At 38.4% G+C, this 27,162-nt stretch overlaps 1 protein-coding gene across 3 annotated transcripts in view; it reads left to right on the top strand.

Moving 5' to 3' along the window:
* Positions 1 to 4,329: 4,329 nt before the first annotated feature.
* TFG (trafficking from ER to golgi regulator) overlaps positions 4,330 to 27,162 on the top strand; it is a 38,354-nt gene continuing 15,521 nt past the window's right edge. For 2 of the 3 annotated variants that reach the window (XM_045540392.1, XM_045540390.1), the window contains exons 1-5: positions 4,330 to 4,615; positions 8,693 to 8,919; positions 11,983 to 12,066; positions 19,376 to 19,522; positions 25,093 to 25,260. In XM_045540392.1, coding sequence (XP_045396348.1) covers positions 8,736 to 8,919; positions 11,983 to 12,066; positions 19,376 to 19,522; positions 25,093 to 25,260 — 583 coding nt within the window. In that variant the 5' untranslated portion in view covers positions 4,330 to 4,615; positions 8,693 to 8,735. The remainder of the gene's footprint in view (positions 4,616 to 8,692; positions 8,920 to 11,982; positions 12,067 to 19,375; positions 19,523 to 25,092; positions 25,261 to 27,162) is intronic. The other variant, XM_045540391.1, reaches the window with a different exon arrangement.

Genomic DNA, 27,162 nt, shown 5'->3' with positions numbered 1-27,162 from the left:
TGTCTTTTGGGGGCTCTCTCCCTGGCTTGCAGATGGCTGCCTGCCTGTGTCCTCACATGGTCTCTCCTCTGTGTACACTCATTCCTGGTACCTCTGTGTGTCCTGTCTTTTCTTCTTATAAGGACACCAGTCATAGTGAGTAAAAACCCACCCTAACAGCCTCGACTTCATCTACTCTTGAGAGGCCTTATCTCTAAATAAGTCACATTCTGATGTACTGGGGTTTGGGAATTCAAGATATGAATTTTAGGGGACAGGGTACAATTCAGCCCATAACAGCAGTCCTCTTTCAACCTGAACTCTGACAGATAACTCAGCACAGTGGTGACTTAGCACTGTCTCCAGTGGGCATAAATGAAGAAAAGTGGGTGATTTCAAATTACTCAGATAAAATCTTACACTGCTAGGGAGCTAGGAACTCACCAGAGAGCTGCTTCCTTTTTCTGGAAGCTTGCCCTATAAAGTGGCAGGAAACTTAGTTTTCATTCTTTTATTCAATAAATATATATTGAATACCTAGGAGGTACTGGCCTCTAAGAATACAAAATCTAGGAGAACTGCCTTCAGGAGCAATTACCCTAAAGAAAGGTTGAATGTAGAGCCCCAGGGTAAGGCAAAAACATTTTAGGGTCTTAATGCCATGCAGCTGGTATAACAGGTTGGAGTATTTTGCTTAGCTGGTGCTAACAATCCTTCACTCCGAGGTACACAGTAAGAATATCATTCCTTTCCCCTTCTCCATTATCTTTGCATGGGGTGGCAGCTTGCTTTGTTCATACAAGAAGATCTTTATGTTTGGCTAGTGGAGGTGAGGCTGAGCTGACCAGCTGACCCCTGTTTGGTCCTCACGATTTCCCTTCTGTTTGTGATTCTCTTACTTAGCTGACTGCTGCCACAACAGAGGGGATTCTGAGGGTGGTACATAACTTATTTGAAATTTTCACCCTAGGAGATATGCCCATACTTTCTTTGGTTCCTCTGAGGGTAGATGAGATGACTGAAATTTTCACAATAATTTGAGAATTATTTTTATACTAACTGCTAAAGGAGAACATGATGAAACAGATTTTATCTGACTTGTTTACAGGACTCATAGTCTCTGTCCTGTTTCCCACACAGTCTGCAAATCCCCCATTTTCAATCTAAGGGTTTTCTCCCTTCTCCTTTTGAGGGGTTTTAGCCACACAGACCTTTGCGGGGAAAGAGCAGGTGGTAAGTGGGTTGACTGCCTCTCTTAAAACCACAGTATAACTTAAGCCTTCTTCAGATGAATCATGGGAAGTACACTTCAAACTGCAGAGCCTCTTATCTCCCCTTCCTACAGGCTGTGTCAAAGGTATTTCCTTCCACTGCTTCTCCCTCCTTCACATATTTCCAACTTTCATATTCTATACTACCATTAAGTGGTATTTTCTGATCCAAGACTATTCTCAGTGTTCATTTACACCCCAAATACCTGGATGTAGGACAGAAGTTCAGGTGAGCATGAATTTCAATTTACTGGTTTAGTACCTTTGTAAGCTCCATACAGAAAAGAGGGTAAGATGTTTGCTGACTAGCAGCACTTTAAAGGTGTGATTACTTATAGAATACCTATACCAATCTTCTTAATGGCATGTTTGATGCTTATTTCCAAGAAGTATGACTATAAATGCTTAGTGATAATCATATGATAACTTAGCCTTCTGGCTTCCCTAACAAAAGGCAGCAGTAACTAAAATCAGTGTCTGCACACGCAGTGGAAGAAATTACGTTTTTGGTAAGGGAGGTAAGTGGTTCAATTCCGGTTATGGCTCTGTGGCCAGATATCACCTACATTTATTGGGAGATTAAGTACAGAGATGTGTGTCAGCTTTGACTTGAGGAATCACCACAACCTGTGGTAGCTGGGAACAAGTTTTAATATTAAACAAGACTTTTGATTGCTTGGGGGTGAAGCATGAGGGAATTACAACATAAAAAACCTCAAGTTGCTTTCAGAGTCCATGAGCCCCAGCCCCTCCACAGGCCAGCCTACGGGTGCCTCTCTTCCTGGCTTGCAGCTGACCACAATGTAACAGGGGCCAGTTTTTTCTCCAAAGTGGAAGGACTCTTGGGTTCCCCCTCACTGGGTGTCTAGAAAGGGGACATTCATCCTATTCCAGGCCAAGGCTCCTTATCTCTGGCCTCAGGGTTTGACCTCTTTTTAGGAACATTAACATTGGTATATTCACTTCCTTCAGGGAATATTTTACTTCCGCCCATATGGGTGTGGTTTTACCCAATTCCAAACCATCTCAAAGGCATTGGAATACTATCATCAGACAGCAGTGCATTTCCCCAACTATATTACTCAGTTTTAAACAACAAGCAATGAACCACATTCTCTAGAGAAAAACCAGCAACTCTTCTTCACTTCTTCGTAACTTCTGTAGTCCTCTGCTCCCCAATCCCTGCAAACAATTACTCAAAGGGCAATACAACAGTTGGAAAACACAAATCAGAGGCAAATAGCATTCTAAACTCACATATTTCACTCTAAAACAGAATTCTCAGAGACTTCTAACTGAAAAGATCACACTATTTAAGTACTAAAAAAATATGACTTCCCTTCCTAAAAAACTTGAATTTACTTTACTCCAGGTCCTTCACTTCAGTGAACCACTTGGGTACCAGGTAGGATCAAAATGCTTTATGTATGGTTTTTTGGATTGGTCGAAGCCAGAGAAAGAAAGACGAGCAGAGTTGAAAGGGATAAGTAAAGAGGCTTTATTGGAGCGCTCCCGAGTGAGGGTTACAGGTCCCAAGAGAGGGGGGCCCAGGTGAGGTTCTCAGGTCCCAGGAGAGAGAGGGGCCTGAGAAGTTGCATTGCCCAGAAGTCTGAGTGGGTTTATACATGTTTTTAGGGCTGGGGGATGGGGGTCTCTTTGGCGGGAAGATTTTGGTGCCAAGAGGAATTTCTTTGTTGCAGTTTTAGGGCGGGTATTGGGAAATAGGAGGGGCTGGTGGTATGTGTGGACTCCAGGAACCGAGACCCTTATCAGGGTAACCATCCAGGTGTGGCTATTCTTTAACTTAGCTGGGCCTTGCAGGCATTGTTCTCAGCAGGTCGGTCTCGTGAGCCTCTTCTTTTTCCATTAGGGAGGGGAGGGGGTGCCCACCACCAGCCTTACACTTTACCTATCTGCTTAGTCTCCACCTTAGAAGTGACAAAGATTCATTGCTTGGCCAAACTTTAGTCAGGCTCCTGAACCTTCTCTCCTAGCCCATTTGTGCACTTCCTTGCAAAATCCAGTTTTAGCAAAAAAAAAACAACACAAAAAACCCGTCCTCCATATCTGATCAGGTTCCTCATCCTCCCCCATCTTCAGCAGTCCCCAAACTTTTTGGCACCAGGGACCATTTTCATGAAGACAATTTCTTCCACAGCCCTGGCGGGGGGGGGGGGGGGGAATGGTTTGGGGATAATTCAAGCACATTACATCTGTTGCGCACTTTATTTCTATTATTAGTACATTGTAACATATTGTAATATATAAAATGAAATAATTATACAACTCACCATAGGTTGGGGACCCCTGCCTAGGTGACTTCTGATCACCCAGGCCTATCTTCAGCTAGAATTCTGTTGGCTCAGTTTGGCCAGAATCCCCCTTGCCCCTTACGTTTCCTCTTAGTGATTTATCAACCACTGACCAACCCCGTTCCTTGACTATAAATTCCCACTTGCCCATACTGTATTCGGATCTCAGCAGGTAATGGAGAAGGGAAGAGTATGCAGGGCAAGCTCAAATGCCTTATCCTCCAAAAAACATTTCTGGAGTCCTTAGCCTACTTTCCCAGCCCTTAACACAGTTGCAGATTTGTCCTGTCTCAAAGATGCTGTCGGTCGTCTGTTCACTTGGAAACTTCGTGCTCACAAACTGATTCATTCCCACACCGGGCATAGTGCTTGGCAAAGCGTACGCACCTAATAATGAATGAATGGATTTGTAGAAGGAAAGCGGGAAAAGAGTTTCTTCGCGATGTGACTAGTGGAACTACAATGGTCACAAAATTAGAACAACACCCACTTTAACTTGGACAGAATTATTCTCAGCCCGCTCTCAAAAACGTCTAGCACAGCACACTGTAGCCCGCCCACGGGCGAGAGACCGAAACAACACGCTTCCAGGAAAACGGGAAGTCCTGGTCCCGCCCCGCGCATGCGTGCACTGCTGCACCTCGCACTTTCTACATCCGGTCATCCAGTGAGAAAGCAGGACTCGGCGGCCGCGCAGCCGGGCGCGCGCCAGCCCCGCGCCCCGTGCCTCCGCGCATGCGTTGTGGGTTGGCTCGCTGGCGGTGAGGCGGGGCGAAAAGACCGATTTTTTTTTTTTTTTTCCTCCTTTGCTCCCGCCTCTCTTCTTCCCTCGCCTGCCACGTACTGGGCCCCGGCTCTCGCTCGGCTTGTTGGGTCCGTGCGATTGGCCCGGGCCCGCGCGAGCCTGCGAACGAGGTGCGCCGGCCGCGGAGGGCAGTAGAGCAGGCCGTGAGCGCAGCCTCCCCGGGCCGCCCCAGAGCCCGGCAGCGGCTGCTTCGTGTCGGCTTGGTCGCTGGAGACCCGCAGCGGGGCGGCGGCGGCCTTGGCTAGCCGGTACGGCCGCTGGAGACGGGGGCGCGGCTGCGCTTTCTGAGAGAAGGCCGGGAGACGAGGAAGCTGGGACAGGCGCGGGCGGGTGGGGTCGCGGGCGCTGCAGTCGGGGGTTGGCGGGGGAGGGGGAGGGGAGCCCGGCGGGGCTCCGGGTGGGGGAGGGGAGGCCGCGGAGGAGGAGGGGAGAGGGAGCGGCCGCCGGCCGCTGTGGCAGAGACGCGGGTCGCGGGGGCTCTGGGAGGCGTTCGGGCCCGCTAGGGCCCGTGTACAGCTCCGCTTGGCCCAGGGGGTCGAGCGAGAAAGGGGAGGGGGCTTGGGGTGGTCGCCTTCAAAGGGGCGTGAAAGAGAAGGGCGGAGAGTGGCGCCTGTGGAAATAGATTGGGGGTCACTAAAGGGAAACCTCGTTCCTTGGCTAAGTCACTGCTTAATCAGGTGCCGTTTGGAGGCCCAACCCGGTTTTATGGTGATGATTCTAGTTAACTTTTTAAGAGTTTGCATTGCTGGGTAGTATACTAAGTATTTTAGATGTATGATCTCAATCATCACAAGAACCTATCCAAATTCAGATATTATTCCCATTTTGAATATAATGAAAATGAACCTTCAAGAAGGACTTAAGGTCACATAGTAGTGCGAATCTTTACCATCTTGCTACACTGCCTCTGGTCAGGCAGGATTTGAGGCCTCTTGCATTCTTTGGAACAATCAAGGGTTGACTCAGCTTAGGATGTCTTGAAGGGAACTGCCACCTCGGGAGATACCTAGGCCACAGCCTCTGATTTTGAGCAGGATCTTCCCTTCAGGGTTAGTGGAGCCGGAAGTTTGGCTACTGAATGTAGAACCTGGTTCAGGGAGGCAGGCGTTTTATGTGACCTTGGGCATGTCGGTTTATTCCCAGTGCGGAGAAAAGCGTTCCTGTTGGAGGGTTATATAAATTAGTGGCCGATTCATGTCTTAACTTCAGAGAGGATGGGGCAAGAACAAGGTGGGAGAAGAAATTGCTGTAGGAATCTCACCAGCATTTCTAGGAACTAGTTATTCATACCAGTCTCTACCTTGTTAGAGAAAATTAGAACCAGAATTCTCTTATATGAAGGGAATAAGATTTCACTTGAAGGGAAATTTTTTTGCACACTTAGTTTTGTGCTACTTGTGTGTTTACCCTGAGAAGATAACTGTGCAAATGGGGACAGCTTTAGGAAAGAAGTACTAGTTCCTGGCCACGGAGAGTTTACAGTCAATGGGAAACACCAAAAGTGAATTTGCAGGCAAACATGGCAGATACAGTATATGTGACTCAAGTTTTTAGATCTGAGCAACAACCCCCTCCACAGTCAAAAGGACATACCATCAATTATATTTGATGTTGGAATTTTCTCATAATTAGGAGTATGATGTGGGGTGTCACTTCTAGCTACATAAAAAAGGTACAGTCTGAGGGTCTGACTTAAGAACTGATCTGATATTACAGCTTTCTTCTCCAGTCCCTTTATCAGAACTTTATTATTCCTTATTTTATCTTTCATGCAAGGAACAAAAACAGTTCTTTAAGTACTTACTATATGTCAGACACTATTCTAGGTGCTTCTAGGGAATAGATAGCACCATCTTACTAAAGCTAAGCACTGGTCCCTATCGACATTATTGCTGGTTTACACATCCTGTGGGTAGGAGAACGTAACAAGTACATCGATTTATTGAAAGGTCATTATTTCTCTCAGGCTGCTGGTACAAATAAGATGAAATATTTACCATTTTGTTGAAGTAATTAAGAGCTTGGCACATAGAGGTATTTAGTAAATGTTTCCTGAATGCAGAAGGCATTGCAGAAGATGGAGAGCTGGTTGTGTGGAGGTTTCAGTTAATTACAGTCTTTATGAGAAGTCCATTGTGAGACTTGGCAGATAAAAATCTAACAGTGTTCATATTTTGCATTAAGATAAGCATGGCATCCAGATCGTGGAACACAGTCCACTGTGTTCTGCATTGACCTTAGAGTGTTATATTTAGTTTTAATGCCCCATTTCATCAAAGATTTATTAACATAATAAAATATCATCTGTCCAGAGAATGGTGAGGAAGTCTAGAGGCATTCATTTAAGGCATAGAGAGAGGAAAGGGCTTGGGACGTTTATATAAAGAATATTAGGGTACTGAGAGGTAATATTCTTGAAATGAATTAGGATTCATGAAAACTTTTTTTATAAGTATTTGAAGGCTTGTGTGTTGTGGGGGCAGGGGAATGCTCTCACCTACAAAAAGGACAGAAAATAATTATACAGAAGTGTAATGATGTTAATGAAGTAACAGATTTAAGAGAAGAAAACAGAAAACTGCTAGTAGTAAAGCATGAGGTTGAAACCAGAATGTGGCCAGTAGGAGATTGTAGGACACCTTAAACAGTCTTGAGAGAGCATTTGCTTGGGGCGGGAGGAGGAAGGAGTTGATGCTAAGGAAATGCTCAGCACTTATAGATAAACGTATTCAGGGATATCTTGGCCTTGAGAAGAAGAGATATTAACCCATTATTTGATCATAAGTATATTCTCCATTATATAGCAGCCATTTAAATTACTAGAGGCCTTAGACATTATTTTGAATTTAAGATTACAAAAGTCATTACAGGATAATCATACTGAATAAGATTAAGGATCAAAATAAAAGCCAAGAAGGGAAAATTCTGTAGCAGATTAGTATTTAGTGACTCTGATACTGTGTGTCTTCTTTCTTAAAGTATGCAGTCTAATCAACACCCAACAAGGTGGGGCCTGGGTGGTTATGGAATATGTAGCACAGTATTGGACAGTTTTTTTTTTTTACAAAGCTCAGAGAGTATCACACATTTGTTCTTTCTCTTCAAGTTCCCCAAAATAGGAAATTAGAGAAAATGCTCATGAGATCTTTCTTATTTTAGAGAGTAAAATTTGAGGCTCTATTTTAGTGTTCACACATGCTTTTCTCTTCAGGGTTAGCATTTAGAGTTATAGGCTAATAGAATTTTGAAGCCATCATTTATTTCTCCCTTTATGTAGCAACTATTAAATGACTACCATGTGCTAGGCACTCCTCTAGGTTCTGGGAATACAGCAAACAAAATTGTTTACTTCCTACCTTCCAGTGGAAAAGACAATAAAATGTTAATAAATTTTTAATGTTTGTTAGTGTTAAGTGCTTTGAAGAAAAATAAAGCAGGGTAAGAAGATAGTGACAGGACCAATTTTAAATTAGATAGTTAGGGAAGAATTCTGAGAAATTGATGTTTGAACAGGGATCTGAATCATATGAGGAGTGCCAAAAGGGTTCAAAGACTAAGGGAGTATCAGATACAAAGCCTTGAGTAGGGAGGAAGAACTTAAAGTATGGGTGTAGCAGGGGTGAGGGAAGGAGAAAAGTAGGAAATGAGATTAAATAATTGGCCAGGGGCCACAGACCAGATTATGACCTTGTAGGTCTTGCTTTTTAGATGAAAGTCCTTTGGAAGGTTTTGAGCAGAGTGACATTAGATTTTACTTAATAGGATAACTCTGATGTGCTCAGAATACAATAAAAGTGGGCAAAGGTAAAAACCAGGCAGACCAGTTAGGAGTCTTTTGTTATAATTTAGGCAAGAGATGTGGTGGCTGGGATCGAGTTATAGCAGTGAAGGTACTGAGGTGGTTGGATTCCAGAGTTATTTTAAAGGTAGTGGCACCCAGATTTTGTCTGCAGTTTGGATGTAAGATTTGAGAAAAAGAGAGGAACCAAGATTATTTTTGTCTTGAACAACTAGAAGGAAAGAGTTGTCACTAACTGAGGTGGGAAAGACTATAGGAGAGGCAGGTTTTGGGTGGAGGATCAGGAATTTGTTTTTAAACATGTTAAATGAGAAATCTAAATGGTAATGTCAGATAAGTAGTTTAAAACAGTAAAAAATCTTATGCATGTAAAATAAAGTTGCCTCTAGGCCGTTACAGCCTGAATATGGTAACATTGAAACAATGAATCTTTTTTGAAGGTCAGAATTTCTTAGATACTAGTAGTAGCTCTGTTTTCAACTTTTAAGATATGTTGTCATTTAATCGTCAAAACCATTTTTATCAGTTTTTCCCTAGAGTTGTATATATAGAACATTCTGGAGTCCACCATGAATGGACAGTTGGACCTAAGTGGGAAGCTGATCATCAAAGCTCAACTTGGGGAGGATATTCGGCGAATTCCTATTCATAATGAAGATATTACCTATGATGAATTAGTGCTAATGATGCAACGAGTTTTCAGAGGAAAACTTCTGAGTAATGATGAAGTAACAATAAAGTATAAAGATGAAGGTAAGAGTGTTTTTAAAGCTAGGTAAAAGTCTAAGTATTGTATATGTTATTAATATTTCATCCATTGTTATTGGACTATTTTTCTCCCTTTTTATGGTAGTTGAGTGCCTACTTTATGTAATGGGTTATTCATATAGTTAGTACAGTTCTCTTATAAGTTAAAAATAGCTAAGTGGTTCATTACTAGAATGGAGTTTTAAGTGTTAGAACACTTTCACATTTTTACAAGCATTTTTTTACTTTTACTGCTCATACAATTCTGGTTTCCTTTTTGCTTTAAAAATTCCCACTCTTCCCCATGTGTAAAGGATATCAGCATATATTGAATGAAAAAGGATTTCATGGTCAACTAAGTAGGGGAAAGCAGGTTTAAACAAAGACAAATGTGTTGCTTTAGTGAAGGAATTTTCAGAGTGTAATATGCTGATACACATTGTCAGTTTATAGTATGCAGTGTTCCCAGACTCATTTGACCACAAAACTTTTTATGGAGATGGGTTTTGTATGACAAATGTTTCATTAAATACACAGTAGAATTATAGAATAAACTATATTTTCTGTTCTTTAACTTGCATTTGTTAACGTCTTTACTGAAATTTGCTGTTTAGGTGGTTACCTGTATCTTTTCTACTATTGAATTTATTTGTAGTCTTTTTAATCTTGATCTCAGTAGTTGGCACCACTACTCATACTATTCTTGTTGAAATACCTGTATCCCTTAACATCTCTGACACTGCGCTTATACTGATTTTCTTCTTATTACTAATAGTTTGTCTCTGTGAGTGCTGGCTTAAAGTAATGCCAGGTGCCGTGAATAGAAATCTTACAGTCTGAGTGGGTTAGCACTCAGATCATTTCAGGGATCCAGGCTGACAGAAGCTTTGTCATCTTTAACACTTGGTTTACCAGCTTACCTTAGGCATTGACATTCAGCAGGCAGATAGGTGATGAGAGAGTATGAAGAATCATATGGGAGATTTTACTCACTAGGCCTCGAGGTGGTGTATATCATTTTTGTCCACAACATACTGGCCAGAACCCAGTCACATGGCTCTGCTGAGATGGATAGGGTTGGGAAATGCCCTCCTTTTATGGGCAGTCACATTGCACAGTTTACACTGTGGGAGGGGAGTGTAAATCACTGGTGATCAGCTAAGTTGGCCATCTAGCTGCAGGTGTGATGTATGATCTAAGAGCATGCAAAACAAATTTTTAAGAGCCACCCATGTTAAAGAACAATAAAGGAGAGCAATTTTCTTCCTGTTCACTTCCCTAGTAATTTCATCTGCCTACAATACATTGACTTTCACTTCTGTGACTTCCAAACTTTACGATTCAAATTTTTAAGTGTCTTTTTTTAACCTGAGATGCTTTGCTCTTACCTAAAACTTAGCAGTATATCTTAAACTGACCTTACTAACTGGCTTTCTCTTAACTTACTTATTTTTGTTTAGGGCAAGGGTCAGCAAACTTTTTCTATAAAGGATTAGGTAATAAATATTTTAGCTTGGTGGGTTGCATAAGGCCTCTGTCTCATTATCTTTTTTTTGTAATCTTTGAAAAATGTAAAAACCATTCTTAGCTCATAGTCCTGTAAAAACAGGGATTTGTCCATTGGTCAAAGTTTGTGGTCCCCTAGCTTGGGATATCCTCATTATTGGAATTTGTCCAATACATTTAGTTACAACATTGTATTTATTTTTCATGGTGTTTTAAGAAGTGTTCTGAATTGTTTAGATTTATTTTCCCTAGACTGTTTGACACCAGAGTGGAGAGATAGCTCAGGTAAAGTTCCTACCACCAGAGATACTCTGTTTCTGTTGTGGAATTCAGAAAAGAAAAAAGGGCAGTTATATGAGGTTTCTTTCTTTTACATATATACTTTATTTTCTTAAAAATGTGTTTATGAGTAGAATCCTTGAAGGTTGAACTTTAGATGTGTGTGAAATGAGTCTGATTATAAAGAGCTAAAAACGAATAGAAAATCCTCAGTTATTGCCATCCTTGTCCAAAGTAAATTTTCCTAATTAGTGTTAAAATTGCTGTAGCAGAGCGTCTAGCTTCTTGGCCTTGCCAGGACAAAACTGCTCCCCACCCAGCTGTGTCTGCAGAGATACCCTGCAGAGGTCCCTGACCAACTCCTTGTCTATGGCTCCTTTTCTGTTCTTGTTCTCTCTATAGAACATTTTTTCCCCTAGCCCTTTGGAAGCTTTTCAAACATACAATTGATGTGCTAATTATAATATTCTTTATCCTTGGGATGTGGGGGATTTCAGTCTTAAATATGTACTATTTTGTGCATATAAATGTTTTTATAGGGAAATATGATAGTTTTCATCTTAGTATCAAAACAGTCAGTGACCTGAGGGTGGGGAACCTGTGGCCTTGGGGCTCCATGTGGCCTTCTGGATCCTTGAGTGCGGCCTTTTGACTGAATCCAAATTTATAGAACAAATCACAGGATTTGTTCTGTGAAGTGTGGATTTGGTCGAGGGGGCCACACTTTGGGATCTGGAGGGCCACATGTCACCTTTAGGCCACAGTTTCCCCAAGCAGTTTTGCAGAAACCTCTTTTATGCAACCCTTAGAGTTATTGTTGTATTATTAATATATATGCTTCCCCTCCCTTTGTGTCAATGGTGTTCTGTGATAATTAGGATTAAGATTTGAACCTTGAGAATCTGTATTATTTTAAATTTTTTAAATATATTTAAATTTTTTGGAATGGAAAAGTTTCAGTCTAAACCAGTAACTGGTGGTATTGCTACCACGAATCTCTTCCTGGTGACTAGTATAAATTAATGCTGTTAATGCATTAACCTTAGCTACATTTTTCTCATGAAGATATGATAAATACTTTGCCACAGGAATAGGAAGCAAAATTGATTTAGTGTTTTTTTGAAATAAAATATATCTTTGTTAGATGATCCTTGAAGATTTAAGGTTTTATAGGAGAGTCTAATGATGCTGTGCAATCTACATTTTGAATCTTAATTTTACATGTGTCCTTTAGTTTACTGGTGATACACATCTGAAACTCATTTCTTTTTTTTTAAATTCCAGATGGAGATCTTATAACAATTTTTGATAGTTCTGACCTTTCCTTCGCAATTCAATGTAGTAGAATACTGAAACTGACATTATTTGGTGAGTGGTAAACTTTCTAATTTAATATTTTATTCATTGTATTTTTATTAAAGACTTTTTGGCTTTTTTCCTTTTAAAGACTCAGAATTAAGAGATAACTTATTTAAAAGGTGCTTAAATTAATTTGCATGGAAGGAGTGGTTGAAACTTCTGACTATGTTTTAAGAAAATGATGAAAGTTTAATTAAGAGCAAAGTGTGTTAAGAGTATTTTATTTTTGAAATCATATAACTTAGATATCTCTAGTACAATATTATAGCTTTAATTTAGCTGTATTAGAATTTTTGAATTGTTGGACTATTTGTTTTTTTGGAAAGATGAATAGAAAGTAGGCATGTTTTAAATTCCACCTCTGCTTTGTTACCCTAAATTGTGTGCAGCTTGTATCAGGGATTAAAAATAATTTCAGAGTTAAAACTACTCATTTCTTTAAGAATTTATAATTATCTTCCTGTGTATTATACTATGTTTTTACTTATTTTCAGGGCTTAGATACTTTAGACAGTATTTTCCAGGTAGTACTTAAAGATTAAAAATAGTTCTGATAAAAGCAAATAAAAGACTGATTTTTAATCACTTAGAATTTTTCCTTTAGATTTTAATAGATTTGCAAGGCAGAACTCTTAAGGGATAAAATAGAAATGATTACAGAGTTAAGTGGTTGCATGATTATGTGAAAAATGTACACATTTTTTTCTTGATGTTTTATTTAGCATTTGTTTTATTTTTTAAAATTATGTTGTGCTGAACCTTAGTGTTCCATGAAATATGATCATGGCTATTGATTTAATTTGTATCTATTTCATTTCCATCTAGGAACGATGAATATGAATCAGATTTTTAAATGTTAACAAAAACTATTTAAAAATTTTTAATAAAAGTTATCTTTTTATAATATTGAATTTAAAATACTTAACTACTAGCTAGGTATAAGGAAGATTAGATAACCTGAAAATCCTTTCTCCAGAAATTACTGAGGACTTGCTAGATAAACTATTACAAATATATTTTTTGAATTATGCAACTCAGCTTGTCCAGGAAAGTAAAGGAAATATCCAGAGACCAAAAAAATTAATGGAACTAAAAACTTAAGGCCTGAAGTACCAGAAGCTGGGACTTGGGGTGCTCATGATGATAATGGTGAGGTTTTAGACTGCATAATTTAAGGACTTGTCATTTTGTATTTATATGGTATAAACCCTTGGCCCTAGACACTCAGTGGGCTATACTCTCAAAAAGAATATTGTAGGAAACAGGTCTCTGTCTTGATACAGAAAAAGTCAGGGAAGCTTGACTGTTACACCCTGGGCTATGAGGGATTTGAGAAGTTTCCCTTAAGGATTCATACCATGGTCCTTAGGTGAGTTGGGTTTAAATATAAACTGTATATAGTTTGGAAACTCCCAAGCCCGGATATTACCATAAAAAAATAGCAGAAGGAAAGGCAAAAATCTATCTGGAGGAGTATATTGTCAATGTAGATCACTCCAATTTCTCATAGATAAAATCCTGTTGAGGAACTTAAGGGTTCAGAACAGTAAGCCACATGAAACAGTCAACGTAAGCAAGAAACAGTGGACACAACTAATAACAGCATTAGGTTTCCAACAACTTCGGGTAATAGAGGTGATAATCTGTAAAATGTTAAAACTTATTAAAGACTTGAAGGAATAAAAATACAAGAGTAAGGCACTATGGAAAAAGAAGAAACATTTAAAAAAGAACTTAGTTAACTTTGGAAATTAAAAATACAGTCACTGAAATTACTAGGTCGGTAGGTTAAACATCAGATTAGCCACAGCTAAAAAGAAAATTAGTGAACTGAAAAGGAAGTCCAGAGAAATTACAGAATAAAGCGCAAAAACACAGACCTGGAGTCCAGCATGTTTCCATTGAGAGTTTGAGAAGGAAAGAATGGAGGAGTACAAGTATGTTAAGAGGTAATGGCTACAGGAGTTTTTAGAATTATATAAAAGATGTAAACCTTCAGATTCAGAAAGCACAGTCTGGCCAGGGTAAGTTAAAGTGTAAATCTTCACTAAACATACTGTCATGAAACTGGAAAATATATAAGACAAAGAGACCATCTTAAAAGTAGAGAGAATAAGACTGATCACCTATGAAGCAATTAGACTGTTAGTAGACTTCATAGAAATAATAGAACCTAGAAAACAATGGAATCTTCAAATGTTATTAAAAGTAACTAGAAAAGTGGCATTCTGTAGTCCACTAAACTTCAGGAATGAAGGGAAATAAAAACATTTTCAAATGAAGACTGAGAATTTACCACTCACGGACTGTTGTTAAAAGAATTTTGAGCAGTGGTCTTCAGCAAGAAGGAAATTGAGTCCAAAAGATGGTCAAAGATGATGCAAGAAGCACTTGTGAGCAAATAAACTGGTTAACATATATAAATTTAAGTGAGCACTGATTACAAAAAATAATAGTTTTAGGAATATATTAATAAAAACAAGTTGGGACAAAAGTACTTAGCAGTGATTATATGTAAGACAGGAGGGGATGGTAGGAATTAAAATATTTTAAGGACTTGTTTGGGAGGAGGGTTGTGATTAACTTTAGAATGTTTAAATTGAAGTATTATGCATTTGTAAAATGTAAGAGTGATTATTGAAAGATTAGAAATAAGAATAGGGGAAAAAAGGAGACAAGAGTACCTACTCATTTCACTAGAAAGTAGGAAAGGAGGGAAGAAAAGAAGAGGGAAAGCTTGATAAATAGCACAGAGTAATAATCACAATACATACACTGACTACATGTACCAGTTAAAATAATCTCTTAAGTTAAAAATAAAAAAAAAAATCTAGTTACATGCCATTTCTAAGAGGTATACTAAAAGATTATTACGCAAAGTTTGAAAGTAAATGACTAGAAAAAGATATAGTAGACAAATGCAAAGAAAGCTTGTTAATATTAACAGAATAGACTTACATAAAAACTTATTTAGTAGCAGTCACTTTATAATGATAAAAAGAATAATTCACTAGTACTGTATGACAATCTGAGCATTTATGCATCATAGCTTTAGATTTTTTCCAAAGGAAAAATTGACAGAACAAGGAGAAATCAATAAATTCATAATCACGGGAGAGCTGTTCTCTTAGAAACTGAAAGATCAAGCAGGCTCAGAATTACTAAAGATAGAGGAAATTTGAACAGATTAGATAACAGGCTTGATCTTGTACATCTGGCAGTTAGGAAGAGTTAGTTTCTTTTTTTTGTTTTGTTTGTTTTTTTTTTTTTGAGTACATATGGGACATTTATAAAAGTTGATCATATCTAAGTTTCGAGCAAATCTCAAAAAAATAACAGAAGAGATATCCTAAAGATCATATTCTCTGGCCTCATTAGAAACCACAGGACAAAAATAACCCAAATTCCTCACTTTAGGAGACAGAATATACTTTTAAATAACATAAGTCAAAGAAGAAATCATAATGGGAATTAGAAATAATTAGAGGCTGGGTGCAGTGGCTCAGGCCTCTGATCCCCACACTTTAGGAGGCTGAGGTGGAAAGATCGCTTGAGGCCAGGAGTTCGAGACCAGTCATCTGGGCAACACAGTCAGACCCCATCTCTACAAAAAATACTTTAAAAAAATTAGTTGGGCATGCTGGCACATGCCTGTAGTCCCAGCTACTTGGGAGGCTGAGCCAAGAGGATTGCTTGAGCCCAGGAGTTTGAGGTTACAGTGAGCTGTGATCACACCATTGAAATCTGGCCTGGGCTAGTGAGACTCTAATCTCTAAAAAATGAATGAATAAATAATGAGATAATGGCTGCATAACCAGATTTTTGGAGTACACCAAAGCTATACTTGGAGGGATATTTATAGCCTTAACTGTAAAGTAATGAACTCAGTATTAAACGTAGAAAGTTACAAAAAGGACAAAATAAACCCAAATAACTTGGAAGGAAATAATAAAAAGCAGAAATGAACTAGAAATCAGGGAATTGATAGGATCAACAATTTTGAAAGGATGCGATTGGCAAACATCTATGAAAATTAGTTAAGAAAAAGGAAGGCATAACAAATAAATGAAAAGGGAACAAACTACAAATATAGTAGAAACTTAAAACATTATAGATACTGTGAATAATTTAAATTTGAAAACTCAGATGACAAGGACAATTTCCTACGTAAATTTAATCTATTTCAATAAATAATTTGATTGTCTCAATTATTATAACATTAAAGAAATTGAACCAACTATTTTACCAAATACTGAAGGAACAGATGATCCCAAATTATACAAACTATTCCAGAGAATAGGCAAAGATGGAGTATACGCTAACTCATTTTATGGGGTTAATATAACCTTAAACTTGAAAATCAGCCAAGGAAAATGCAGACCAGTGTCACTTATGAACATGGATACAAAATACTAAATAATATTAACTAATCAAATTCAGCAGTGCATATGGAAACACACCATTGCCAAGATTGCTCACCCAGGCAGTATAAGATTGTTTTAAATTAGAAAATCTAATACTGCTTTCCATATGACAGATTAAAGGAGAAAAACTGAACCGTCTTTGTAGAGAAAGAAAAAGCATTCATATCCCAATCATGTTAAGAAGTCATAGCACATCAGGATTAAAAGGGAATTCTTTAACCTCATGTAGGGCATATATCACATAGAACAATTGCTGTGTGCCTAATATAAAGGAATTATAAAAGGTAACTAAAATACCAATTATGATTGCATACAGCAAAAAGATACTTCAAATGGATCTAACATGGCACGATTGTCATGGACAAATTATAAAACTTTATTTAAAATCATGAAGTTGGGGAATGGGTTTTGAGGAGAAGTACCCAGGAGACTTACTTATGTATTGTTTCTTTTTTTTTTTTTTTTTTTTTTTTTTTTGAGACAGAGTCTCACTCTGTTGCCAGGGCTAGAGTGCGGTGGTGTCAGCCTAGTTCACAGCAACCTCAGACTCCTGGGCTCAAGCAATTCTTCTGCTTCAGCCTCCTGAGTAGCTGGGACTACAGGCATGCACCACCATGCCCGGCTAATTTTTTCTACATATTTTTAGTTGTCCAGCTAATTTCTTTCTATTTTTAGTAGAGACGGGGTCTCGCTCTTGCTCAGGCTAGTCTTGAACTCCTGAGTTCAAACGATCCTCCCACCTCAGCCTCCCAGTGTGCTAGGATTACAAGCATGAGCCACCGTGCCAGGCCTCCTTTCATTTCTTAATGATCAGGAGCAAAGATGGAAAAATGTTAAGGTTTAACAAAGATGGGTATTTAATAAATTTATCTTTTTGTGTGCTTTTATTGAAGTCCTACAGTTATAGTCATTAATAAAAATACATAATTGTAGAATAGGGAATTTGAAGTTTTAATTGAGTATAATTTGAAGCATGATGCTCCTAAACCCACTAAGTAGAACATAACAGATTATAGGCCAAACTAGGAGTATGAATGTAGGGTGTTCTTATTTTTGTTTTTGAGACAGAGTCTCACTCTGTTGCCCAGGCTGGAGTGCCATGGTGTCAGCCTAGCTCACAGCAACTTCAAACTTCTGGGCTCAAGCAGTCCTCCTGCCTTGGCCTCCCAGAGTGCTAGGATTACAGGCATGAGCCACCATGCCCAGCCAAATGTAGGGTTCTTAAAAGTTCTGGTAAGGTATATCAATGTGCTCCAGACAGAGACCACCAGGAACACACCTGGAGTCAAATAAAGTTGAGTTTATTGACTTCAGCAAGAGAGAATGAACACTATGGCATAGGGTGTCTCGGTAACAGTATGTTAGAAAAGAATTTTTTGTAGGGGTTGGGTTTGTGTTAGGTGATTTTTGGATAAGGATCAAGGAAGTGGGGCTTTGCTCTGGATTGGATGCTGTCAGAAAGTGGAGGTGATTCTTAATTTTTATCTAGAAGGTGAGAGGAGTGAATCTTACTAATAAATCTCATGTAGAGGTGGGAAGGATGAACTGAGGATAAAGCAGTAGCAGTCACTCATATTAGATAGGATGAGGGGGATGTTTGATCATTCTTATGGTTTTGTCAGTGTTCTTGTTTTTGTCTTGAGTTTTGACATGATTATAGACTTTTGATCTATCCCAGTCACAGGGTGGTCTTGCCTGATGTTGGTGTTCTTTGAAAATATTTGTGTTCAACAGAAGAACCCTATAGCCTACCTGTGGGTGCCAGGCCAGCTTATGGCAACACCAAGGCCTGTCTTAGGATATCAGACCAGTTCCTGGCTATTAGGAGCTACTTTTCTCCTTCTCAGATATTGGAGAGAAACCAGTAATACCAAGTGAAAGCCAATAACTAATTGATATAGGTAGGAGATTATATTGAACTTCTCCATAACTATTCAGGGAGTATGAATTACTGGTGGATTTTCTTCTAAGAGCTTATATTGATGATTTGATGTTTGAAACATACTTAGCAAACAATCTTCCTGAACCTTTATTTTCAAATAGATGTTTACTGGTAGTGCATAAAGCATTTTAGTTTAATTTTTGAACTCCTGTCTTGGGGTTTGCATTCAGAGCCTTGTGTCACATTTTTTTCCTTTTCTTTTTTTAAAATAACCTCAGTGGTGAATGAAAGATTTCATTTTTTTCAGTCACCTGAAATGAAAGTCATTTGACAAAATGGGTACTTAAATGAGGTAATGTTGCCTTCATAAAAAAAAAAAAAAAAAAGCCAACTGTGATTATTGAGTTATCTTTGACTTTTTGTGGCTTATAAAGTACCTGTGGAAGTAACTGCTTTGAAGGACAGTGGTGATGTAGATTAAAAAGTTCTGTGTTTATTTTTTTAATGGGTTACATTTTAGATCAGCTGTGTTAGTTAGCTGTTCTTTTTCTCAAGGCAAAAGTAGGCAGGAGGGGTAACAGACCTATCAGTCATGTTGTAGCTTCTAACATTTATGTTTAGAATAAGGTGTTTTTGTCTTATTTTAAGAAAATTAAATGTGAAATAACATAAGCTTTTGAAGTTATGTAATTTTTATTAAATTTAATTTCTATTAAAAAGGATAGCTTTCTATAGGTTCTAATTTATTGTAGTTGAATTTTTCTAATAAACCTTACCTGTGTGATCATACGCCATAGGTGTGCCATCGGGAATGATGATGAATGTTTCTTTTTTTCTAAAATGAGTTATTTGCAATAAAGAATCCTTTCCTTAAAAAGAGTTATTTAGTATCTTGTTTGTTTTTGTTTTTTTAAAGGAATTGTATGTATTTTTTCTTATTGCATATTATTTTGTTGATATATTTATTCAAGAACATCTCCTAATTTTAAGCAGATTAATGCTTTTATTTCAGTTAATGGCCAGCCGAGACCCCTTGAATCAAGTCAGGTGAAGTATCTCCGTCGAGAACTGATAGAACTGCGAAACAAAGTAAATCGCTTATTGGATAGCTTGGAACCCCCTGGAGAACCAGGACCTTCCACCAACATTCCTGAAAATGGTAAATCATGAATCCTTCTCCTTCTGATTTATTCTTACATCTTTTGCAGGCTTTTAAAAACTCTTTTTTGGCAGGAGTAGGATGGCGCTTACAATGTCGCTCTCTTTCTTGTTCCTGCCTCTACTAGTGTTCATGTCTGTGTTCCCAAACATGAACACTGGTACATCAAGATCACTGGGAGGTTTCATTATCGCAATTCCTGGATCTCATCATAGACCTACTGGAGGGTAGAGCCTGGGAATCCCATTTTTAAAATGGTCTCTGGGCCGGGCGCGGTGGCTCATGCCTGTAATCCTAGCCCTCTGGGAGGCCGAGGCGGGTGGATCACTCAAGGTCAGGAGTTCGAGACCAGCCTGAGCGAGACCCCGTCTCTACTAAAAAAAAATAGAAAGAAATTATCTGGCCAACTGAAAATATATATAGAAAAAAATTAGCTGGGTATGGTGGCGCATGCCAGTAGTTCCAGCTTCTCGGGAGGCTGAGGCAGTAGGATCGCTTAAGCCCAGGAGTCTGAGGTTGCTGTGAGCTAGGCTGACGCCACGGCACTCAATCTAGCCTGGGCAACAGAGTGAGACTCTGTCTCAAAAAAAAAAAAAAAGGTCTCTGGGTGATTTTTATATAACTACTCTTGGACTTCTGGGTTTATGGCATAGGTCAGTTTTTTTTTTTTTTTTTTTTGTTTTTTTGTTTTTGAGACAGAGTCTCACTCTGTTGCCCGGGCTAGAGTGAGTGCCGTGGCGTCAGCCTAGCTCACAGCAACCTCAGACTCCTGGGCTTAAGCGATCCTACTGCCTCAGCCTCCCGAGTAGCTGGGACTACAGGCATGCGTTACCATGCCCGGCTAATTTTTTCTATATATATTTTCAGTTGGCCAGATAATTTCTTTCTATTTTTTTTTTAGTAGAGACGGGGTCTCACTCTCGCTCAGGCTGGTCTCGAACTCCTGACCTAGAGTGATCCACCCGCCTCGGCCTCCCAGAGTGCTAGGATTACAGGCGTGAGCCACTGCGCCCGGCCAGCATAGGTCAGGTTTTAAACTTTTTTGATTCATGAACCCTTTTCAGTGTAATAGATAATTAATGATTTTTAGGAACTGAAAATCATTTCATGAGTTTTATGTGGAATATGAAGTAGTTTCAAGTAAAAAAGAAACTTATAGATTAGTACTATACATTAAAATGGTATGTTGTAAAGTTTATTTTAAACACAATTTTTAATGATAATACTCAAAGAAAAACTAATATTTTTTCCATTTTACAGATAACGTACTATTTATGTTAAGATAAAGCAAGGTTTATTGACAAAATTAGAAATGACATAGTTTTGGGACCAAATGTATTTTAAAATGTGGACTGAAATTTAAGTAAGTGTTATGGCTTGAAAGTAGATTTAAAAAAACTTTTCCTCAACTTTTAAGATTCTTAGATGTTGCACTAAAAAAACCGATTTTTTTTTTAAAAAATATTTTTGTTTGCTTTTAATTGTCAAATGTTCAAAACCGTCCATATTGTGAAATAGTAATTTTTTTTAATCAGATGTGGGTGACTGCATATAAAGAGCTTAGTGGATGATGATTTTTGTGGACAAATGTCATGTATAACCCCTTGGAATGTTTTTTTATTTTTTATTTTTTATTTTTATTTTTTAGAAACAGTGTTTTACTGTATTGCCCAGGCTGAGGTGCAGTGGCCTGATCATAGCTCACTGTAACTTTAAACTCCTGAGCTCAAGTAATCCTGTCTCAGCCTCCTGAGTAGTTAGGGATGACAGATGTATGCCACCATGCCTGGCAATTTTTTTTTCTTATTTTGGGTTTTAGTGTTTTGCCCAGGCTGGTCTTGAACTCCTGGCCTCAAGCGATCCTCCTGCCTCAGCCTCCCAAAGTGCTGGGATGGATTACAGGTGTGAGCGACTGTGCCCCTTGCAACTTTTAGATTCTGAGGTATTATTCTGTTTTTGGCCACTAAATAATTTTGAAGTTTTTGTTTTCTGCCTTTAATTTAGTTATAGTTTAAATAAAGATGCATTTTTCATCATTCCCTCTTCCTCTCTTCTCCAGTCATGTGGAATTGTGTTAATGGTAGATGCTCAATAAATATTTGGTGATTGATTAGTAATTTCTAATTCTACCTCTATTTCATAATGTAATGGAGATTTGCTGAAATACTACAGTGAGATCCTCTTGGTCACTTTATGATGAAACCTTTTATATTTCAGATTAAAGCAGGTTGCCTATTGTGAATCCTACCAATCCAAACAAAAAACTCCGATTTTCAATCAAGAATCTGATGAAAACTTTAGACCATTTTCCTGGAAGAAGTCATAGATGATAACAGTATTTGCATATAATTTCAGGGAGTTTAAACATCTGTAGAAAATTATGAAATGGAGATTAGAATTTAACCAGCGTAGCCAGTACTGTGCAGAAACTAGCTACAGTGGCCCACATATTATTTCTTTGTATGGCCGCCATCTTGTCATTGTGTCCTGTCTGGCCTAGCTTATGATAAGATGATGTAAGAATAATATATTCTGTGTTTTATTTTTAGAGATAGCTGTAATTTGTTTATTTTTTATTATTTTTTTTAAACAGAGTCTCACTCTGCCCCCACCCCCTCCAGTAAAAAGACTGAACAGCAGTGCCCTCCCCCCACAAGAGTTGAAAGCTACCTCTCTTGTTTTCTAAATTTTTTTTTTTTTTTAGAGGCAGAGACTCTGTTGCCCGGGCTGGAGTGCCATGGCGTCAGCCTAGCTCACAGCAACCTCAAACTCCTGGGCTCAAGTGATCCTTCTGCCTCAGCCTCCCGAGTAGCTGGGACTACAGGCACACGCCACCATGCCCAGCTAATTTTTTCTATATATTTTTAGTTGTCCAGCTAATTTCTTTCTATTTTTAGTAGAGACGGGGGTCTCGCTCTTGCTCAGGCTGGTCTTGAACTCCTGAGCTCAAACGATCCGCCTGCCTCAGCCTTCCCAGAGTGGGGAAGGCCTGTAATTTATTTTTTGTTTTCTCTCCTGCATTTATAAGATAACTTACCTCTTGGCCACCTGGCTTCTGTGAAATATTTTAAGCTTCTGTTTAACCACATATCGTGGTTTAATAATCTCCTTCTCAAGAAAAATAATATAAATAGGCTGGGTGCAGTGGCTCACGCCTGTAATCCTAGCACTCTGGGAGGCTGAGGCAGGCAGATTGTTTGAGGTCAGGAGTTCAAGACCAGCCTGAGCAAGAGCGAGACCCCGTTTCTACTAAAAATAGAAAGAAATTATATGGACAGCTAAAAATATATATATATAAAAATTAGCCGGGTATGGTGGCTCAGGCTTGTAGTCCCAGCTACTCAGGAGGCTGAGGCAGGAGGATCGCTTGAGCCCAGGAGTTTGAGGTTGCTGTGAGCGAGGCTGACGCCACAGCACTCTAGCCCAGGCAACAGAGTGAGACTCTGTCTCAAAAGAAAAAAAAAAAGAAAAATAACATAAATAAACCAACCAAAAAACTCTACATCAGACAGTGAAGTCTAGTCCACAAAACAAAACTGCCAGTCAGCTATCAGTACTATTTAGAACCTGGAGATTACCCTTACCAAGAAACATGTGGTCACCTATTGTCTTCAGTGCTCTACCTCTACAATGATTCTTGGACACTTGGTTTGCTCTGCGAGGCAAATAAAGTGTAAGCTGCATTACATATTGCAGTGGCCTGATCCAGTATCTCTGGCAGCTAATGGAGCAAGTAGTAGGCTAATGGACATATAGCGTGTTTCCTGATGGATTTGGTTTACCGTAAGTGAAAAGAGACATAGGTAGTGAAGAGGTAGTAGTGTTGTGAGGGGAAATCATTTATAAGATTGGTATGGTATGCTTTTGGGATGTTATCTTGCATGGAAGTTGGTGAGGAAGGTAGATAACTGGTAGACATATTTTGAAGGAGTACTTATAGGACTGTTGATTTGCCAGAAAATTTAGGAAATATTTGGGTAACCTGGAATGGCAAGTTAGGAATGAATGAGAGCTGCCAGCCAGTGTGTGCTGGGGGGATGCTTATCACTTAGCACTTACATTTTTTCTACAAGATAAATCTTTTATTGATGGCAGGGGTGATCTAATAACTGATGTGCATTTACTTGTTTGATAACAGAAAAAGATTGATAATCATTGTCTCTTCATTGAGTAAATGGTTGGCAATATTCTTCTTGTTTACTTGTATCTTGGTCTTGGATTCCTACTTCTAAAATATAGGTTATTCTTGAACCCCTTTTCTTTCCCAAGGTAGTAGTATAAATGCCTGTTGATATTAGTATTCTTAAAAGAAAAGAATACTTTAAGAAAAGTATTCTTAAAAGGTTTTAAATTTAACCTACCCATAATATTTAACAGTTTTCTGTTTTTTAAAATATCTTATTATGGAAAAATTTAAATATATACGAAAATAGACATTATAATGAATACCATAAACCCATATCCAACTTCATCAGTTATCGACTCATAGTCAGTATTGTGTCATCTATACTCCCACACACTTCCAGCCCTCCCATATTATTTTGAAGCAGATCCTGTACACCTGATTTCATCTGTAAGGATTTTAGCAAGTAATTTAATAAGTAATAAGTATGTTAATATAAGAGGTAGCAAATTCAAAGTATGTTTTTTTTTTTTTTTTTTTTTTTTTTGAGACAGAGTCTCACTTTGTTGCCTGGGCTAGAGTGAGTGCCATGGCGTCAGCCTAGTTGAAAGCAACCTCAAACTCCTGGGCTTAAGTGATCCTACTGCCTCAGCCTCCCGAGTAGCTGGGACTACAGGCATGCGCCACCATGCCCAGCTAGTTTTTTCTATATATATTTTTAGTTGTCCAGATAGTTTTTATTTCTATTTTTAGTAGAGACGGGGTCTCGCTCAGGCTGGTCTCGAACTCCTGACCTCGAGCGATCCACCCGCCTCGGCCTCCCAGAGGGCTAGGATTACAGGCGTGAGCCACTGTGCCCGGCCTAGCAAATTCAAAATATGTTTTTAATGTGCTGTTCACAGAAGATTAAGCATGAATTCTGGTTGGCTTGATTTCCACGTAATTTAATAGTGGACCAAGAAATAATAGAAATAAAACATAAAAGTTGAGATTATAACCTCAGCTATGGTGCTGCTTCTTTTAAAAAATAAAGCATTGGTTCCTATAGCTGTTTCTTCCTGAGTGCCCAGTATTTATCTAATACTGGGATATAGGTCATAGGGCTCCAAAAAAAAAAAAAGTAAAATATTTCTCTCTGTTTAAGGAGTTTGTACTTTTCTTCCATCTAATAATTCTTAGAGAAGGAGGTAGATAATAATGTATTTGGGAAAGCTGTTATTTACCTTGTGTTTCTTTTTGTCCTTTTTCCCCTGATTTTAAAAGTAAAAATATAAACAAGTGTAAAGAAGAAAAGTAAAATGAGCTATAATCCTGTGTTCAGAGGTACTTTTAACATTCCAGACTATAGTTGTGCACATATATATTTCTCTATCTTATATTTTTAGGCCTTGTTGAGTATAGATAAAATGGAAATGAGGTTTTGTTTATTCCTCTGTTCTTCTTGTAGATACTGTGGATGGTAGGGAAGAAAAACCTGCTTCTTCTGATTCTTCTGGAAAACAGTCTACTCAGGTTATGGCAGCAAGTATGTCAGCTTTTGATCCTTTAAAAAACCAAGATGAAATCAACAAAAATGTTATGTCAGCATTTGGCTTAACAGATGATCAGGTTTCAGGTAAGTTATTTCCTACCTCCTTCCCATCCTTCATCCCAGATCTCTCTCCCTCCTTCCTTCCTTCTTTTAATGGAAGAATAACTTGGATATGATGAAGTGTACAAGTCTTAAGGGTTCCATTCAGTAAATATTTACATATGTATACACCTGTGTAAAACACTGACTGCATCATATCAAGGTGTGGGTGACTTCCAGCACCCCAGAAAGCTTTCTTGTGCCCTCTCCCAGTCAGCACCCTCTCCCCTTGAAGAATAACCACTGTTTGTGTCAAGTAAATTTTATTGAAAGTAAAATTTAGAAAGTTTGCTTTTTAAATCTGAACTATTTTGTAATCTTATTTCAGATTTGTTGCAGGATTTAAATTGCTTTTGATAGGTCTTGTTATGTCTTCTGACCTTAAGTTAGAGAAATTGAAAGAGAAGCTGAAAATGTAGATTTCTGGTTAAATTGCTTTAATGTAGAAAGTGCTTTTATATGAATAAGCTTTTAACCTTAAAACAGCATTTATACTGTAACTTATTTTTAATTTTTGGCTGTCATTCAACATTTTTTCTACTTCTTTCTCTCTCTCAGGATTCTAATTACACATACATTAGAGAGCATGATACTGTCACCTGGGTCTCTGAGGTTCATTTTTCTTGAGTCTTTTTTCTCTCTGTTCTTTAGATTGGATGATTTCTATTGAAATATCTTCAAGGTCACTGTGATTTCCAATGTGCTATTTAACGTTTCTAATGTAGCTCTGGAATTTCCACATTCATTAAGACTATATTTTCTTTAATTCTTTGAGTGTATTTTTGTTTGATTCTTTACAAATGTTTATAATAGCTACTTTGAAATGTTTGTCTGCAACATCCAACATTTCAGCCTATTTGGCATCAGTTTCTATTGACTACCTCCCCCTGTAATCCCCAGTATGGGTCACAATTCCCTGTTTCTTTGCACATAGTTTTTGGTTGAAAAGTGGACATAGTAGTTAATATTTTGTAATGGGATTTTTTTATGTTCTTTTGAGGATTTTTTGTTATTGTTACTCTAGCAGGGAATTAATTTGTATGAACGTGTCAAGCTGTGTAACAGAGAGGGGGTTTCTAAAAGAAAACCATAATTATTTGAGAATAGGGCATTGCAATGGGAATACATGTGCCATAGTAAACTATGTGTGTATTCAGGGAGATAAAGGAAGATAAAGGTTTTTAAAGAAAAAATGAGGAGGATTACATAATTGTTTTGAAATAATTACCCTTGGCTACAAAGATCATCAAGAAGGGTGATACCAGTTTGAGGTTGGACAGGCAGTTGCTGGGCAGACGTCCTTGCAGAAGTATTTTTTGTGTAAGGTTGCAGTGTCCTTTGTGCAAGGTTGTGGTTTTTGCAGTCTTCTGTGATAGTTTTTATCAGTCATGCAAGCATCATTTCTTGACCTTTTCGGGCTCTATTTGTCAGAGTTTTTTTTTTTTTTTTTTTTTAATATTAGTGACTCCATTTTGATTTTGATAATTTTCACATAACTCAGAACTACTCTCTTTCTTCCCATGGAATATGGCAGCTGATAAGTCTGTTCAGTCCTTTGAGTTCTAGGTCCTGCTTTTTTTCTGAGCCCTTTTGGGGGTATCCTTTTCCCCTGTCCCAACCCCTTTCCCCTGTCCCAACCCTATAGTCAGCTGGGGATTTGGGCATAGTTTATACTTAGATTTTGGATCTTACCCTATCCCTTTATGGCCCTCTGACTCCAGGGATTTTGCCCCTAAATATTTAGCTGCTTGTCCACCGAAGAAGTTGTTAACACTGTGGGTTTTTGTTTTTTTTTTTAACCATCAGAGCTGCAGGGCTCAGGGTTTGCAATTCTTATCTACTGTAATTCCACTGTGGCAAACTCTTCTGGTTTCTGCCAACATTTGA

This window comes from Lemur catta, chromosome 1, assembly GCF_020740605.2.
Source record: "Lemur catta isolate mLemCat1 chromosome 1, mLemCat1.pri, whole genome shotgun sequence".
Taxonomy (NCBI): Eukaryota; Metazoa; Chordata; class Mammalia; order Primates; family Lemuridae; genus Lemur; species Lemur catta.
This window is presented reverse-complemented; position numbering and strand designations above follow the sequence as displayed.